This window comes from Zingiber officinale, chromosome 2A, assembly GCF_018446385.1.
Source record: "Zingiber officinale cultivar Zhangliang chromosome 2A, Zo_v1.1, whole genome shotgun sequence".
Lineage (NCBI taxonomy): Eukaryota > Viridiplantae > Streptophyta > Magnoliopsida > Zingiberales > Zingiberaceae > Zingiber > Zingiber officinale.
Genome location: NC_055988.1, coordinates 99,122,308 through 99,141,076, shown reverse-complemented (window position 1 = coordinate 99,141,076; position 18,769 = coordinate 99,122,308). Strand labels below are relative to the sequence as shown.

Sequence of the window (18,769 nt, the reverse complement as noted above, 5' to 3'; positions counted from 1 at the left end):
TTAGAGAATAGGAAGAAGAGATCGCACAGTTAAGATAGCACTGAAAAAACTCAAAACTTGAAATTCTTAACAAACACCAAGATTTGACAAGTTATCTACGAGTTTTTACTTCGCTCACTAAATTGTCATTAAAATGTTTACGATGCAACTTCCGTTCTGGAATATCTCACTACACTTCGAAGCTTGGATATTTGTAATTGTCAACTTACGATCGCACAATATGAAGAAGGTAGCGCATGGGAGAAATGGTGCAAGGAGAAGTTTTCGATGCAAGGAGAAATGAAGCACGGGAGAAAGGCAGGAGAAAACAAGAGAGTCGGCAAATGAAAAAAAAAAAGTTTTAAGTTAAAAAGACAATTAAGTAATTTTAGTTGTTCATGATAAATTCCCTATCCAAATCTGACCATTTGGGTCTGATTCACCGTTCACGTTTTGAATGAAATTGAAATTGAATTTCATATCAAATCCATCTCAAAAATTCATTTCAAACTATGAAATTGAATTCCAATTACCATAAGAATTCAATTCCATATAATTCCAAACATGGTGTTAACTTCATCTACAAATAGAACCTCAGTTCGACATAGTTAGCAATCAAGAACGCTAATATGCAAAATGAGTTCTTGCTTAGATTTTTTTTTTCAATCTTTTTAAAACCTTTTGTACTTACAAAGCCAATATGCAGCAGACGCGACTGTTCCAAAAACTAAACAAGTACTTTTTTTTTTAAGTGCCAAGAAAAAGATGTTTTTTATCCGTCGTGCAGATTGCTATAGACAAACTGGGAACAAGAACATGGATGAAGATTTACAATGTATTCGATCTCTGGCGATAGAAAGCTTAAAGGCTTTATATATGCATCACAGACAGGCTTGCTTTGACATCATTTGTCTACGGTGCCATTAGTAGCCCTGTAGCTGAGTACCTCGGCTTGTCAAAGGAACATATCGCACAGAAGTTGCACTGTGAACGCTGATGGATCCATCTGGGTTCTTGTCCACCACCTTCAAATCCTGGAAGTAGCTACCAACGGGAATGACCATTCTTCCACCAGGTTTTAACTGCTCAAGCAATGCTGGAGGGATTTCAGGCGCAGCGGCACCGACATGAATAGCATCATAAGGTGCCAATTCAGGCCAACCGAGTCTTCCATCTGCAGCACTTGTCAAAAGTTTGTCTCAGTTCATGGTAACTAGAACTTGTAAGTTCCGATGATGCAGTTGCAGTCAAGCAATGAATGGAGTGCTAAAACATGATATCATGAAAGGATAAACCCAACCACAAGTATATAATTCAAGTTGTATTACATCAATTTAGTAGCTATTTACATTTTTTATTCTTCTTTCATTCTGTAATGCTACAAAGTGAGTTATAACATTCCTACTATTTCTGATTGCTGTACATATGCAAGAATGTTCCTAGTAATACCTTGCATAGAGGCTCAATAGATAGTGCTCAATAGTGGAATGAGATCCATATAACTAACTTCATATAGTTGAAAATATGATTTAATGATCATAATGTCACATACGTGAACGCCATTAAATTTTACCATACTATGTTTCAGTACATCTAATATGTGGATGTATAATTCACAAGAGAAAACAATATCAGCTACTGAATGATTGGCGACCAAATTATTGCATCACCAAAATCTAAATGGCAGCTAAGACGTTAGTTGGTAAAAATACAACATTTTTAGGTAAAGGAAAAAAATTAAGTGTAGCTCCATTGTATAATAAAATGATAAAACGAGATGAAATTGTTATATTCAAAGGCAACTCCTATGCTATAATTAGAAGAGTTGTATTGTTAGGGTGGAAAATGCAAATACTAAGGGGAGACAAAAGTTTGTTTAACGAAATAAAAAATGACAACTTTATTCATAGGATTCAAATAGATCACCCGAAATAGTTAGGGCAAACAGAACTTCATAAAGTTACATGTGCAATACCATTTCTAATAACAAGCTAGGTCTTTGTAAATTAGAAACTCACTTACCACCAACATGCACAGAGAGAACACCATCCTCGAGTAATGATGCTGCAGCACTTTTTTTAATGCTACTAATAGAAGAGGCAACTAGTTCTGGTATGTGCTCGACGCCCACTGCATGACCATGTGGTCCAACCATCAATGCAAAGCATGCCGTTAGGTAACCAGTCCCTAGAATGGGAAACAGAAGAACTGCTGCTTAGGGTTTCAATCTGTAAAGATAGAATCAATTTCTCATCTGTAACTAATGTTAAATGAAAATAGTGTGCAGAAGTTCAAGACTAAGGTCTAAGAATCTGTAACTGATGTTAAATAAAAGAGCTTAAGTTCAAGACTAAGTGTGCTACAAACTGGTTGTTAAAAGGACAATGACAATGAAAAGAATCATCATAAAAGTCAAACCCAAAACCCACTTGGAAGGCGTGTCTTCCTGTCGGACAAAAGAACATGGTCTTTGAGTCCTTTGTGATTACCGTCTTACTTCAGTCATGCAACGGGGCCACATAATAGATATCCAAGACATGCTACGAACTGGTTGTTAAAGAGACAATGACAATGAGAAGCTTCATCATAAAAGTCAAACCCAACACCCACATTGATGTTGTGTCTTCTTGTCGAACAAAAGAGCATTGTCCTCAAGTCCTTTGTGGCTACCATCTCACTTCAGTCGTGCAAATGAGGCCAGATCCTCTGGTCCAGAATTTTCTGGACCAAAAGAGGCCCTATTCATTCATTGGATGGGTTGACTGGACCCCACCTGTTAAACAGGTGGGATCCAACTTATCCAACCAATGAATGAACAAGGGACCAGGACTGGTCCAGGGATCCGGGACCCGAGGATCCCTGCCCCGTGCAAATAGGGCCACAATAATAGATATCCAAGATGTTTAATCAACTTGCAGAAAAATGCAACAATATTAAAAAGTAATAATAAGCACAGATCCTTAAGATTCAGTAACATTCAGGGGCCTATCCATTTACTTAATCATTTGAGATCCAAAATGTAATTTAGGAAGTTACTACCAAATATCCAACTCAATAGCATTCATGCAATTCTTGAATAGATGCGAAGATTGTAAAGTATCACTATGAAATAATTTATGGTTTGTGATCACCAATATGTGCATCCCAAGTACTGCCTAAGGTGGTACGTGCAATAATTAATCTTCATTCAGGTGCACACAGATTGCAATGCCCACTATTGTCAAATAATTTGAATCTATTTTGGCATGTCCAATGAACTGTTTCTGAACCAACCTAAGCTGATCAGCACACTGAGTCCAATCCATCACCAATTTGCATATATGCTGATCAAGGAATGATTTATCTCAACACGTAGAGCAAGTATTATAACACAAAAAGGAACATTTTCATTGTCCTAAAAACCACAAGAATGATAATATAAAACCATTTATGTATCTTATAGAACTTTTTTGCAAGAATCTTCTATAATACTTGAATCATTACACCTCGACTTTGTCATTAGTTGATGATCTTGCATTCTTGAGTTATGAATATTATCTAACTGAAATTATAGGAACAATAGTAGAATTCAAATTTATGATTTTCCCTACCATGTAAGTTTCATAACCTATCACCTAACATGGATGTGTTTTTTTTCTTTCTTTATTTTTATTCTACAATATGGGGAAAAAAACACCACCATTAATACATTCTTATAATAATGTACCTGAACCAATATCCAGGGCACGCATGCCTGGTTGTAGATGTTCTTTCAATAGTTCAAGACAAGTTGCATGCATATGAGGAGCAGATATTGTTGCATTATAACCTATTGGCATGGGGCTATCCACGTATGCAGGAGAGCCTTCAGGTACAAACAAGGCACGATTAATAGTCTTCATTACTTCTGCAACTTTATTTGATTGGATTGCACCATATTGTTTCAACTGCTCCACCAAACCTTCATTTGTATCAATTGATCCCTGTGACCAGAACTAGAGCAACAAAGCACAAAAATAACAATGCCTATTAATAAATTATGTTAAATTGGGTAAATTGGAGAAAGAGATAAACTAATAATTACAAAACAATATAGCCTAGAAAATCATGAATAGCAACCAAAATTATTGCAAAGAAGAAAGATGCATCAGGTTAGATTCAGTTTTTATTTCCTTCAGTTTTAAGGTATGGATGCAGGGATCTTATAACTGATTAATGAATATCTTCTGCCCAAATACAAGACAATTGTGTTGTATAACAACTTTGTTGCCATAAGATGAAATCAATGAGCGATCACATAGAACAACCAGATACAAGGAATTATGCCATGCTGAACCATGTGAGAATGGAAGTGATGGATAGAATAGAAGCACTTGGAATAAGTAAATACCTTAAAGCATCAAACCTTGTTGCTTTCAAATAGCAAAACTACATAGGCTTTACCATATCAGAACATGGGGAGCATGAGAGTAAAAAGAGGATAATCAGGTAATTAGCATCACATATCATTAGGACCAATTACAAAAGCAAATATTAATTCACCCTGTCATATTTAATAAAAGAAGAATAAATACAAAGCCTAAAATTCATTGCATCAACATGATTCCTTAATCTTTGAAAATTAATGTATCAAATTAAACAACTTAATAGAGTAAATGAAGTACCTATTGAAGTGGCACCAAGAACACCATAACTCATTGAAAGGAAAAATACTAACTAAAAGATGATTGAGTAGAAAGCATCCGAAGCCCTTTTATAAATATGACTTAGTTATCCCAAATTTCTCTAATAAACAAAAATTAAATATAAACAACTCTTTTTTAGAATTTAAAATAACAACATTTCTAAATTATATAAAAAATATGTATATGTCATTCAATCCCACAAAGAAGAATACAACCTCATCGAGACTTGCCAAATCATACTTGCAGCGCCAAACATAGATGCGAAGTAGTTATCAATCTTTTCAAAATGCCCACCCTGATTGGTTAATATCAAAATGCCCCATAATTTCCATTGTGTTATAAGTTGTCCCTTTTCTAAGACCAAAATACCTATTTACCCTTCTAAGTTAATATCTAAATCACTTATTTGCTGGTGGAAAGGGGGTATTTTGACAACAAAATGAAAAACTTATGGCACATTTTGATATTAATCAAAGTTTGCACCATTTTGAAAAGGTCAGTAAAGATAGAAGGCATTCTGAAAATTACCCATGTTTTATGATTGCCCTTAAGGGAACGTGAATCTAAATTATCTAATGTGTGTGTCTGATAATATCATTAATGCAGGCGTCCTAAAACAAATGAGAGTTCTTGTAGAAAATCCTCAAGGCCTCAATGACTATATTAGCCATGTGCATTCTCAGTCATTCATGGAAAATCCCACCCTACATCCAATTTCATGTCCAGGAGTTTGTGTGAGTTTCCTTCTCAGCTAGCTAACTCCCTCCTTCCCCAAGATCACTCACTGCTCTGCCCCTCCAAGCATACTGCCTTCAACCACTATGAGCTCCCTCCCTGGTTCCCCCATATTAATAACTCATCACCACTCCCATGTCATTGATCCAACAAGCTGATGATCCCCCTTATCCATGCCTGCTTAATAGTTGTTGTCAATTCTTGCCAATAATTACCTACTCCCTTATGAGGTAAACAAAACACCCTTCTTTCTCCTAGTTCAAAGCATCTTCTAACAAGACGAACAAGGGTGAGGTGGAAGAGTGGTGTTGGTACCTTAAATTGAAGGGGTTGATCTCCAACCAAATATTCAAGAAATTCCCTCTACTGGAAGGACATAAACTTGGCCTCCATCATCACCTAGTGAGAGACTTACATGCTCTCTGTCATCATGGGGAGGTCCAATCACCACAGTCCAAGAAGAATACCATCTAATCAGAGAAAGCATGAGACTTAAGAGATCAAAATTGTAATCTTCAATACATTTGATGTCATGTTGGAATTTATAAGTTACAAATGCAAATGTTAACGTTTAACTTCAATTTACTAATTTTTAATTCTCATTCAACAGGTTTAATCAATTTGTCTAGCTTAACCATTGATCTAATAGCATTGTTGTTTCAATCTATGACTTGGTTTTTAAAACATTGGGATGGGGATCCCCACTGACTGAGAGGGAGGAGTAAAACGCAAGACTGACACTTCAGCTAGATTAGAAATTTGAACCATAACCACTCAGTCAGAAATAATTTGTCCTCGAGCAAGCAATAAGGCCCATGGGTCTAGACACTCTCCTAAAAAAATAAAGTTAATTAAACAACACTCAGACTCAAGGAAGTCTCTTGTAATCGAAGACATCTAGATTCTTGGACATGTCTGATTTGTGCCAATTGTGTTTCATTAAATGCTTGGGATGCACAAGCACAAAGAAGTATTCCTCTCTATAGCCAAGTGCGTACCCACCATATTGGCCGCTTGACAAAATGATAATCCAACCTTTCCCCCCTAGGCCTATGAAAAGCTAGCTGAATGGTGCGGCCAAGATAATATCAATTCTTTCTAACAATTTGCCCACATACGCTCTTAGATTTAGTCTCAAACACCTAGCATCAGTTTTTGTGGGGCCAAGGAATGCGAACCTGCTCTCAGCTGGAACCACTCTCTCGCTAAACGAGTATCAAGCTAGTTCATCCGCTTAAACCAATTTCTACTTCTGTAGTTCTGTGGAGGTAAACAGATCACATAGTCTAGGGACAGGTGGGATCTATCACTCCCTTCACCAAAAACATCACCTTAAATCCATGTGTACTATCCAAATCTCAGCATGTATATAGAAAGAAGATTAACAAAGGCATCCAATCCTATCAGTGTCTCCTTGCTCCAGACGAAGAAACCCGGTACCAATTATGCGCTATGCTTTCTGCTTTCACTCACCTCGAAATTACATTCCATAAAAGAAGAGCGCACAAGCTCGTTGCCCATGGCCAATTAGAACAGCAAAACACAAACTCAAGACACTATACACCTCATGGAAACCTTGTTCTGCACCCAATTCAGAATACGGGCAACGCAGGACCAGATTAAAAGCAAGTTACACGGAAAAACCGACCAGAGGACGACGACGGGAACGAGTAAAAAGTTAGCAAGGAGCGAAGCACCTCCATTCTAGTTGTAAAGCGGTGGAAAAAATGGCAGTGGCTTGCAAGCTTGGTATAAGGCGAGGCGGAGGAGGAGGCAGGAGAAAGAGGAGAGGAGCAGAGTGACAGCGAGTGGATGAACACCGCAGGCGTCCTTTCTCGCCGGCGATTCTTGAGCGAAGCGCACAATCCTGCAAATCTAGAGGCCACGGCGGCCATGGCGTCGTCTTCTCAAGTCAAATAGGGCGTGGCTCTGGGCGACCGCTGTTGATCTAGAAGACTCCACCGCGAGAGTTTGCCCGCCGAGCCATTGCTGCGCCGATGATTCAAGAGCATTCTGATCCGATCAGATCAGATCAAGGGTCAAATTACAAGTTACTACATCACGTTTCCAAAATAGTCCGTCCATAATTTTCTTGGCAATTTCTTTTTAAAATCACACACTCAAATTTAAAAATAGCCAAAAGACACCTTTTATACTAAAATAATACTTTCTTTCCAACTTCCAACATAAATAAATAAATTTTATTATCTTTTGCAAGATAAAATAGTATTTTAGCATATTTTTTAAAATTACTATATATAAAATATTTTTATATCAAAATATTCTTTACTAAATTATTAACATTATTAAAATTGTTCAAAATTATTTTAATTTAATTAAAATTACTTTAAAATTGTCATATTATATATACTAGTTATATAATTTTAAAATTACTATATAAAATTAAAGTAGTTATATAGTACTTTAAAATTATTATAGAGTGTATAGCAGTTATAATATTTTCAATAAAGTTAAAATAATTTTGATTTAATTTATTTTTTAAATAAAAACGAAATAATTTTAATAAAGTTAGTAAAAAAATAATTTAATATGCCGTACTTCATATAGTCTCGTTGCTATGTTAAAGAATCAATTGGTTAAGAACATTGGTTAATTTGTATACAATTGAATTTCTATATAAATCAATTATTATATATGTATATAATTATTATATGTAAATAATCTTTATTAATTTAATAAAATATTTAAATTTTGTTTAAATTATTTTTATATTACTTTATATATTATGAACACATTATAGTTACAACCATAATTCATGGCAAAATTTAATATCTTTATTTTAAAATACTGAATTTAAAAAAATATATATTTATTTTAAATTTGTTTGTATTTAAAAAATACTATGAGTAATTAGGTAACCATGTTTATACAAGGAAGAGTGAAAATATTTTTTTTTTCAACACGGAAACTCATGTAAAATTGAAATTGTGACGGGAGATTTTCAAAATAATTTACCGTAAAAAATAATTGTTGATTATTTTGAAAACATTTAGGGATTAAAATGAAATTTTCTATGAAAAAATAGAACGAAAAAAGGGGCGTTAAAACAGAAACGAAGAACGGGAGTTATCCGCTTTCTCGCTCCGTGCCATTCCCCTCTCCGGTTAGGGTTCTCTCCCGATCGCCCGTCGAAGGTCTCGACTAGATTGGAGCCGATTCCCCCCTCTGCCATGTCCTGATTCGTCGAGCATAAGGTCTGCCGAAAGACTGGTTTCCTTATTTGATCGAGTCCGTCGAGATCTTTGGCGACATGGCCGACGCCTTGTCGTTGATCCCCGCCAACGTCTTCCGCAACCTCGCAGACAAGCTCTACGAAAAGCGGAAGAATGCTGCTCTCGAGGTATTCTGCACCGATCCCGATCCTTTCCCCTAATTCTTCGGGAAGAGGGATCCTTGCTTTTTTGTGAATGATGTGTTTGGTCATATTGAGATATTTCGAGAGCGCAGATCGAAGGGATCATCAAACAGTTCGCACTTTCTGGGGAGCATGATAAGATTTCGGCTGTGATCAACCTGTTGACCTCGGAATTTGCTGGCTCGCCGCAGGCAAACCATAGGAAGGTCCGCTATTACTTAAACAACTGTGATATTTCATTTCTCTGGAATGAGCAAACCGTTCGTTTGGATTTGAAAAATCTATGTTGGTGCTTCGGGAACTCGTATACTCTATTTTTTACTTGCAGGGCGGGTTAATAGGGCTTGCAGCGGCTACTGTTGGTTTGGGAACAGATGCTGCTCAGCATCTGGAGGTAAGACTTACATGTTATATTTATCAAAATTGGAAGTTTTTCCTGCTGGTTTATGTTACAGACGTTCTTAGCTAACATATCCTTTTTGGATGATATTATAGAAAATTGTACCACCAGTTCTTAAATCTTTTGTTGACCAAGACAGCAGAGTTCGATATTATGCTTGTGAAGCATTGTATAATATTGCAAAGGTGATTATGATTTTGTTTATCTTGTCTACCTCACAAAATTAGTTTTTTGCTCTTCTTCATTAATGGTTATCTATGTTATTCTATCATTGTGCAGGTTGTTAGAGGAGATTTTATTGTATTTTTCAATAAGATATTTGATGCACTTTGTAAGCTTTCAGCAGACTCTGATCCTAGTGTGCAGAGTGCAGCTCATCTTTTAGATCGTCTCATAAAGGTAATTTTTGAATTTGATGAGTTCATGTGTGAAAAATTGGTAAATATAGATAATCTCCTCTTGAGTTCAATGCCTTCAACAGGATATTGTGACTGAGAGTGATCAATTCAGGTGTGTCATTTTGACTTATCTGCTTTAGTTTCTTTTATTACATGTATGGTCCTGAAATGTGTTTACATTTTTGTTATTTTCCCTTTAAAGCATAGAAGAATTTATACCACTACTAAGGGAGCGCATGAATGTACTCAATCCTTACGTCCGACAATTTTTGGTTGGATGGATAACTGTGTTGGATAGTGTTCCAGATATTGACATGCTTGGCTTTCTGCCAGATTTCCTTGATGGTAATCTAACTGAAAAAGCAAACCTTTTTTTGGGGTTGCACTGGAGTGATTGCATAAAGTGATTATTTTTTCTTAGGTTTGTTCAACATGTTAAGTGACTCCAGCCATGAAATACGACAACAAGCAGATTCTGCACTATCTGAGTTTCTTCAAGAAATAAAAAATTCTCCTGTAAGCTTCAATTCAACCAGCTAGTTGTGCAAGTGCAAGGCTGCTTGATATTCTATATATATTGAGAGAATTCTGGAAATTGTAACTCTAGATCTCTGCTTGATGGTTATACTATTCTATGTTTCCTAATTTGAGGTTTTTCTGTTATGAAGAATGTAGACTATGGACGAATGGCTGAAATATTAGTCCAGAGGGCTAGCTCTCCAGATGAATTTACTCGATTGACAGCTATCACATGGGTATGCCCTCTTGTAACTTTCTTTAACTAAATTCTTGGAATTAGGCATTACGATAGATGTCTCAACCTTATCAATTGTCGGCAAGGCCCTACTTCTCTGTAGCTTCATTATTTTAATTTAGGATAATTGATAATTAAACTACAAATATCATGTTCTTCAGATAAATGAGTTTGTAAAACTTGGTCGAGAGCAGCTTGTGCCTTACTATGCAGAAATTCTTGGGGCTATATTACCCTGCATATCTGACAAGGAGGAAAAGATAAGAGTGGTGAGTAGAATGCACATCTTCTGCATTTTCTATATAAACTTTTTGATTAAGTTTCATGTTATTGCATGATTTATGAACAGGTTGCTCGTGAAACCAATGAGGAGCTTCGTGGCATCCATGCTAATCCAGCTGATGGATTCAATATTGATGCAATTCTCTCGATTGCAAGGAGGTGTGTTTATTTAGCACTTGGGTATCAGTTGGATGTGAAGATTACTTTGCATTTAGAATCTGATAATTTAGCTCTTCTGCCTTTAAATCAGCATGAAAGATATGTAATACAAATATTTGATTTGAACTGTATATAAACAATCATCATTCTTCTCTCCAGAGACAACCAAAAAAGGTGTGGGTCATCGTCGGTGTAAGAAAATGGGATTATTTTTTAAATCACTTCTTTTTTTTTCATTTTCTTTGGTCAGAGAACTAACGAATGAATGGGAGGCAACTCGAATTGAAGCATTACAATGGATCTCAAAGCTTTTGGTTCGGCATAGAAATGAGGTAATTGGTTGACAGTTTGCTGATCTGTACATGCAGCAATTCTAAAAAATGATTTTTTGCTTTGTTTATTTCATTGAAGTATTGTGTGAAGAGTTGCATATGTTCACAACTTATTGTATATTAATTTCTGAATTTGATTATACTAATCAACCTCCTTCCCTCTGCCAACATATATTTTAGAAAAGAATGGTCTAGCAGTTACCAATGTGAACTGGGTTGAACTAGCACGTTTTTTTAAATAATATTATTTATTAACTTTTAATTCTATAGCTTTTTTTGTGTAAACCTGTTCTTGGCGATCATTCTTTGCATTTTTATATACCTAAACAGTTAATTCTTGGTTAGCTCTTGGATATTGAGATATGATTTAATTCAAGATACTTATTTTTTTTCTTGCATCGCCTTTCTAGGAACTTGTTTGAAAATTTGATCCGCTGTTTCTCTATATATATGATTTAGAAGGTGCTCCAATCTTTTTTTATTAATGATTTCATATAATGTCCTCGGTACTTTCATTTTAGCAAACTTATTTATGCCTTTTTGACAAAGCTAATTCACCATACTGTCAGCCATTGAAGATGGTATCCACATCAGGCCAATCAAATGGATCAACATGCCACATTGGTTCAACAATTGATAATTTTGATTAAACCTTTTAATCACAAGTTATTCTAAGAAATCAACTAAACTATATCATGTCATCCATGTAATTATTATTATTTTCTGACAATGCCATGTTATGTTATTCACTTAAGCAGATGTTATTTGCCACTACTTGGTATTGCTAGCATGAACAACTAGCAATAAAATTTATTCACTGATGATGAAATACACATGACACAAAGTAAAGAGTAAGATAAATTTCTTAACAGTGAAAGATTGACCTAGATTCCTTAAACCATCCATTGTATACGATTATAATTAACAATTAATTCCTAAATTTAAAATTATTACTAAAAAGATAGCTGTTTGGAATTGGTTTTAGTACTATTAGCAGACTCTGATCCCTGTGATTGATGAAATACACTTACACATGGTAGAAAATACATATATAAATTTCTTAGCAATGAAAGGTTGACCTAGATGCCTTAAACCATCCATTGTGTATGATTAGAATTATCAATTAATTCATAAATTAAAAAATAATTATTAAAAAGAGAGTTGGTCTGGAATTGAGATTAATTTAGATCAGATATCATACTGCCTTTGTCACAACACTTTTTTTTTCTATACAAGTTAAGCTTTATGGCTAATCCTTTCCATCGCCTGCATCCTTTTCTCTGTCTTAAGTGCCTTGGTGCTTACGTGGTATATCTTTACTCCATCTCAATTTCCTTCCTTTCCCCTTCTCCCGTCTTCTTTATTTTGAGGTTATCCAACATTCAAATTTGCTAAAATGGGACAAACTAGGGCTATTTTTTTTTAATATTCTGACCCTAATTATACTTTGATCAAAACATGCATCTGCTAATATTATATGGTTTCTGTAAACAGTCTATCTGCCATCTCCTATGCTTAATTTTATTATGAATGTAGACAAACTATACTATATTTTATCATTTTTTTGAAGTTTGTGTTGCTGTGGTCAATTGTTTATAATTTAAGACATTTGTTAAACTCTCTTCCACTAGTGTTCTCAATCAGATTACATGTGTGAATCCATGAACATTAGATATAAAAGATCGAATTCTATGTTGGATTATTTTCAGTCATAAATCACTTTTGCATATGTATTGCAAATCAAATCTTCTATTTAAGAAGTGTTAATGCATTTCTTCATGCGGTCAATTATATAAGAAAATATGTTAAAAGTTGGTATCATCTTGTGTCTATATCATTTTTCCCAGTCATTGACTCATTGTATTGTTCTCTCTTACTACTGTTATTTGTGTTTATAAATGTGACTCCATTCTGCAAGATGTATAATAGCTCTAGTATTGTGGGAGTACGCTCATTCATTTTTCTTGGACAGGTTATTTCATACTTGAATTGCACCTTTGACTCTCTTATGAATGCTCTTTCAGATTCTTCAAACAGGGTAATTCTTGATCATTCTCATAAGTTAATGTTGTCATTGATGAAATTCTCTAGCATGAATTACATTTGTATGGATCTTTTTTGTAATATATCACTACAACTATCCTTGGAATGTAGATATTCTTTGTTTTTCCAAGCCCTAGTGTTAATCATGTATATGTGCTCCAGACCTGGCCATGCAAAAAACGATCAAAGGATGCCGGAATACATATATTCTTATTAATTAGAAACAAACTCGCAGATACTACACTTATACTACAAGTGGGAAGTGACCTTGTGACAAACAGTTTTATATCATCTTTTTCTTATCAATTGATCCATTGTCTATCACCTGTTACATGAAAATTAGTTGTGTTAAATTTGATGTGCTGTTTGCTTTAGTATATTGTACAAGTACCTGGCTGCTTTGTGTTTGATCGGCTTACAAATCATCATAGACATGCCAGGCAAGATCAACACTTTGGATAACATAATCTATAATCCAAAAACTGCTGGTTTTTTCATCATCCAGTAATTGTCTTTCTAGTGGGTCTACTTTAAACTATATTCATAAATCTAAGGGTGTGTTTGGTTCAAGTATCATCTATAACCTTAGTTATGTGATTACCAGGTAATCACATAACCAAGGTTATGGGGAATTCAACATAACTTATTAGGTGTTTGGTTCAACTGAGATTATGCAATTACTTAGTTTTACATTTACTAATTTACCCTTTAACTTTTTGAATTAATTTAATTGAATGAAAACCTTTTTATCTCTTCTCTCCCGTGACTTCTCTTCTTCCTTGCCGTTGTTTCCGAACTCCAATCACGAGAGTGATGCCATGGAAGTTCTAAATGCTGCAGGCCTCACTCCGTTAGCCTCGCTCCACAAGGTGGCTTCCTCTTCCTCCTTAGGTTCAAGATAGCCAAAAAACTAATACTTTGCACAAAATCAACAGATGCAAAATTTCCAAGTGAAGCCGCTACAATCGAATGCTAAAAAGTGAAAAAGAGCACCTTAATGTCCTCGTTCGACACTCTGAATTCTAAATTCGAGATATACATCTTGGTGTCGGTATCTATGGAGGAAGTCCTCGTCGTCAGAGCAGGAAAACCGCCTGCTTGCGCCGTCGAGTACATGTCGTGCTGCCACACCGAGTTGGGAGCCTGGGATCGCAGATCAAATCAGATCGGGTGGTCGGGAGGAAGCCCGGATCCAGCAGCCGCAGGAATTCCCCAAAGCGTGTACCTTCCCGGAGGAGTAAGGGGCGGATCGGTTAGCCGTTCGGTTGGGTGCGTGACGGGACGGCCCCGGCCTCACGGCCCCGTCCGCCGCCGGTAGTCTTCTTGCTTGATTTGATTATGTCGTCGAGGGACATGTCGAGGGCGCCCGACATCTGCGATGCAGATCTGAGAAGAGGAATCGAGCGACGAAGAGAAGGGACGCGGATAGGGTTCTCGCGGAAAGGGGCGGTCAAGGTTTGTGGTGGGTGGGTAATTTTGGAAAAAATAATATGATAACCCCGGAATCGTAAAAAACCTTAGGCTTTCAAGGTTTTCTGATTCCTGGTTGTATTCTCAAATTGCTGACGTGACGGGAATCACTCATTACCATGAATCACTTATTACCTAAACCAAATAAGGTTTTTGTTGATAACCTACCAAGGTTATCAACGATAACCTTGAACCAAACGCGCCCTAAAAGATCAATGATTGTCAATCATTTTATGTAGCAGCAACTTTTCAATCAAATATGAATTATTAGTTTGGTAGGGCACTGTAGCCAATAAGAGCCACCAGAAGTAACCAGTCTTTTCCATTTAGTTTGGAGACCACATCAATAATTCGGTGTTATTACATGCATAGGTAGGTAGGATAGCTCTCTGCATTTGGACATTCCTTTCATCGTCAATGCAAGGAGGATACTGTCATGCTATCTCATTATTATGGCCAGACCATTTCTTAATAAGAACAGCTTTCAAAGTTAGTCATCTTTGTTGCCAACTTGCATTTTCTCACATTACTTACTTGATAAAGTATCAAGTGAACTACTTTGGTTTCTTTGTTTGTCCAATTATGGTACACAGAAGGCACATGAAGTTAAATCTCTTCAATATTAAGAGTTGATTGATTTGGAGGACTAAGGATAGAAATCTAGAACCCGTTGAGCATTGCTGTTTCATTTGGTAAGTGTTTCGTGTCAATTTCATGAAGACCTGAATAAGTTTGTATGGATGTGCATTTTGTTTGCGAACATGTACTTTCAGAATCTTGCTGAGAAATTACGGAAATGAAAGTTGACTTAAATTGGTGCTATACCTAGTAATTTCTTGTGATGTCAATTATACCAGTCACTTTTTTCTAAACTTCTGTTAATGAACAAGAGCAATTTATGCTTATATGTTTGAGAGATATACAGTCTCTTGAAATATTTGCAGAACCTTTATGCTCAACCAGCTCATTTTTTTGTTTGTGCATGTTTGTGACTGTTTTTCCTTTGTTGTTCATGTTATGAATTGAGTTAAAGTGTGTCCTTTCTGGGATGAGAAGTATTCTTCTTTCCCATCATATTTGATGCTTGGATTTAATAAACCACTATGTTGGTAAACTGCATGGTCTCAGGTACTGGCTAGTTGGTCCATGGAGTCCTTACCCTATCTTGTTTACATGCTTCCTAACTGTTTGCTTCTACAGAGTAATTACTATAGCTGCCACTTCTATTCTGATGAAATTTGTCATGTATGCTTGATGGAAGGTTGTACTTTTGGTACTTGAAGTTCATGCTTGCATAGCAGAAGATCCTCAACATTTTTGTCGTCTGATTGAACTTCTAGTTCGCAAATTTCAAAGAGACCGTGCCCTTCTTGAAAGGTATGGCAAACATTTTTTTGTAAGTTTTACTTATCACTCATCGCACTGTGGCTATTGAATTCTTCTTATGATTTATAATAGAACTAAGTACTTTCTATTCAGCTTAAGCGCTATTTTTTGTCTGCAGGCGTGGGGCTTTGATTGTACGAAGACTTTGTGTTCTTTTGGATGCAGAGCGAGTTTACCGCCAATTTTCTTTGAATCTAGAGCATGAAACTGACTTGGGCTTTGCATCCATTATGGTTCAGGTATATATGAGATAAACCTGGTCTCGAAGCATTATTTGAAAATTTCCAGCTAAAAAAAGTGATTTGTGTTGATTCATCTTTGTTTAGGCATTGAACTTAATTTTATTAACTTCATCGGAATTGGCGGACTTACGGGCCCTTGTTAAGCAATCATTGGTGAATTCTTCAGGCAAGGACCTATTCATCTCATTGTATTCTTCTTGGTGCCATTCGCCTATGGCTACAATTAGTTTGTGCCTACTAGCTCAGGTACAGCTACTATCATTCCTATCTTTTTCTCGAAATGTTAGAGACACTCTGACTTTTTCATGCTTTCCATGTTAGGCATACAATCATGCCAGTTCTGTGATTCAGTCACTGTGTGAAGAAGACATAAATGCAAAGTTTTTGGTTCAACTGGACAAGTTAATCCGGTTGCTGGAGACCCCAATCTTTGCTTACATCAGATTGCAGGTACTTTCTCATCTGTAGCTGCTCTTTTCTAGAGCAACCTTTAGAGGAAACGTGAGAACGTATAGCCTGCCTGTACTTCTTTAGAGTTTGGATTTGTTCTCTAATTTTGATATCCATTAGGTATTGTTTTTTCTAGCGTGGCTCATGTATTTGCATTTTGCAGCTTCTCGAGCCTGGAAAACATACATGGCTATTGAAGACTCTGTATGGTCTTTTAATGTTGTTGCCTCAGGTATGTTTGCTAATCTATATATCATATAGGATATTTTTGTATCATTGAGCAAGCAATAAGATTGACAGAGAACATAACATTCTAAGTCAAGTCATCAGTAATCTATGCTAGCCAAGATCCTCAATGAGGTTTATGGACGCTGCTCCAACTACATTTTGCAAAAGAGAGATCTAGGATACAAAATTTTTGTCCCAGAAGTGAGATAAGCCAGTGATACGGCGGCAAAATTGAAGTGATCTGGAAGATATGGACTTGAGCATAGGACATTCATATATATTATTTATGTTATTCGTACCTCAGAATAATCTTTTTTACCAAGTTGGTGAACCAATCTCACTGAGGAATGAAGTTCAAGGGTTCTCTCATTGATCTAGTTTAATTTTTGAGATCTTTTGGTTCAGGACCTGCATTAACTGTATATTAGGAAAACATGTCCTTTATCAGACAGTTGACTTTTTGTATATTGGGCTTTCAACTAATGGAAGTATAACTTAGTTTTATCTTTAATACTCCAGCTATGTTCAGTTATACCATAACACTTTTAACTTTTAGCTGTCCATTTTGCTTGAAAACTGATAGAAGGAACATATGGACTCAGATACACAGAGAAACAAATAGGCCTCCATTTCACTCTGTTGAACTATGCTCTTAACTAGAAAAACATTTGAATGCCCACCTTCACAACCTTAAATGATAAACTCATTTCTTAGAGGAAATTTAGCTTCAGTCTGAGTTCTCTGTTCCTTACATTATTCTTTTTGGTTTAGTTTCTATATACTTCGACAGTAGTATAGTACATAATGTTGATATGGATAATTTGGAAATTAGGACTATTAAACCCATTATTCATGTTAAACTATGTTATTGGACATGCAGCAAAGTGCAGCATTCAAGATACTGAGGACCCGTCTAAAAACTGTACCATCGTACACTCTTGGTGCTGAACAACTAAAGCGCACATCATCAGAAAATCCATATTCCCAGATTCTACAAGTAACAGAGGACAGCAGAACTCAATATACTGCAATTGACTTCCAATCGAAGTTGCAAAAATTTGAGCAAATGCAGCATAGGCATCGGTTGCATTCTAGATCACAGCTACAATCTCCTAATTTGTCTAGCTCCACTATGTCACAGGTATATGCTGCTTGTCAAGTATTGTTGCATGTTTTCTTAATTTTCTGTTCTCGCATATAGCATTTGCTTCTTTTATAATTTTGGTTTCAACTTTTAGAGAATATTAATGGGGATGCTGAATGTAGGAAATACAGATATCTGAAGAATCACGTGAATCTTCCCCTCAGCCGGAGATCATGCAACATCCTTCAGGACCAACATGGAATGTTCCGGGGCAGCTAAGAACATGATCATTGCATTATAATCTGCTCCAAGCTGTATGACGTTGACCACAGCATCTAAGTCGTACCACCACAATAAGATGGAATCGCATCAAAGAAGTCATCTGGGTTAGAAGTTGTATATCCTTTTATTTTTATGTATAAGCTCATCCTGTTGGGATACGGCGGGAATCGAGATAAACAAGATATGCCTGACAGGTAAGTAAGCTTTAATTCTTTCTTGCTTATGCAGTATCCGCTCATGTGGTTCTGTAATTTTTTTCTGAAGACCATGTGAGTTGTGGGAAGCATTTGGGTGAGTTTCAGTTCTTTGAACTTTAAAGTCAAGTGACCAGTTTGAATAAAACAGTCAAATTGTACATTGTAGTGTTTCCCTCATGGAAATTCTAGTCATTGTCATTATAATTATTTACAATGTTTCCTTTCCCTTAGCGTAGGTAGTTGTTTTCTCTTCGATTTGTGTTTATCTGGATTTGTATGAAATAAACGGGCAACTTAAGCTATTGGAC

The 18,769-nt window shown here is 36.0% G+C and overlaps 2 protein-coding genes across 4 annotated transcripts; one reads left to right on the top strand and one right to left on the bottom strand.

Moving 5' to 3' along the window:
- Positions 1-638: 638 nt before the first annotated feature.
- Positions 639-7,400, bottom strand: LOC122041683 (protein-L-isoaspartate O-methyltransferase-like). Of its 2 annotated transcripts, none has more exons than XM_042601451.1 (4): positions 7,076-7,400; positions 3,686-3,953; positions 2,002-2,166; positions 639-1,153 (listed from the first exon to the last, which is right to left on the bottom strand). In XM_042601451.1, exons 1-4 carry the CDS (start codon positions 7,271-7,273, stop codon positions 903-905), a joined length of 882 nt encoding a protein of 293 aa, XP_042457385.1. In that variant the 5' UTR covers positions 7,274-7,400; the 3' UTR covers positions 639-902. The 2 variants fall into 2 exon arrangements, with proteins under 2 accessions (XP_042457385.1, XP_042457386.1); XM_042601452.1 differs by having other exon boundaries at positions 915-1,161.
- Positions 7,401-8,450: 1,050 nt separating this feature from the next.
- Positions 8,451-18,668, top strand: LOC122041681 (protein VAC14 homolog). 2 transcript variants are annotated; one of them, XM_042601450.1, is made up of 20 exons: positions 8,451-8,739; positions 8,847-8,960; positions 9,083-9,148; positions 9,250-9,339; positions 9,434-9,553; positions 9,636-9,664; positions 9,755-9,897; positions 9,974-10,068; positions 10,221-10,307; positions 10,468-10,575; positions 10,656-10,747; positions 10,998-11,079; positions 13,052-13,117; positions 15,854-15,969; positions 16,097-16,217; positions 16,305-16,466; positions 16,542-16,670; positions 16,834-16,902; positions 17,779-18,039; positions 18,174-18,668. In XM_042601450.1, exons 1-20 carry the CDS (start codon positions 8,650-8,652, stop codon positions 18,267-18,269), a joined length of 2,136 nt encoding a protein of 711 aa, XP_042457384.1. In that variant the 5' UTR covers positions 8,451-8,649; the 3' UTR covers positions 18,270-18,668. The 2 variants fall into 2 exon arrangements, with proteins under 2 accessions (XP_042457384.1, XP_042457383.1); XM_042601449.1 differs by having other exon boundaries at positions 8,452-8,739; positions 18,165-18,668.
- Positions 18,669-18,769: the final 101 nt, after the last annotated feature.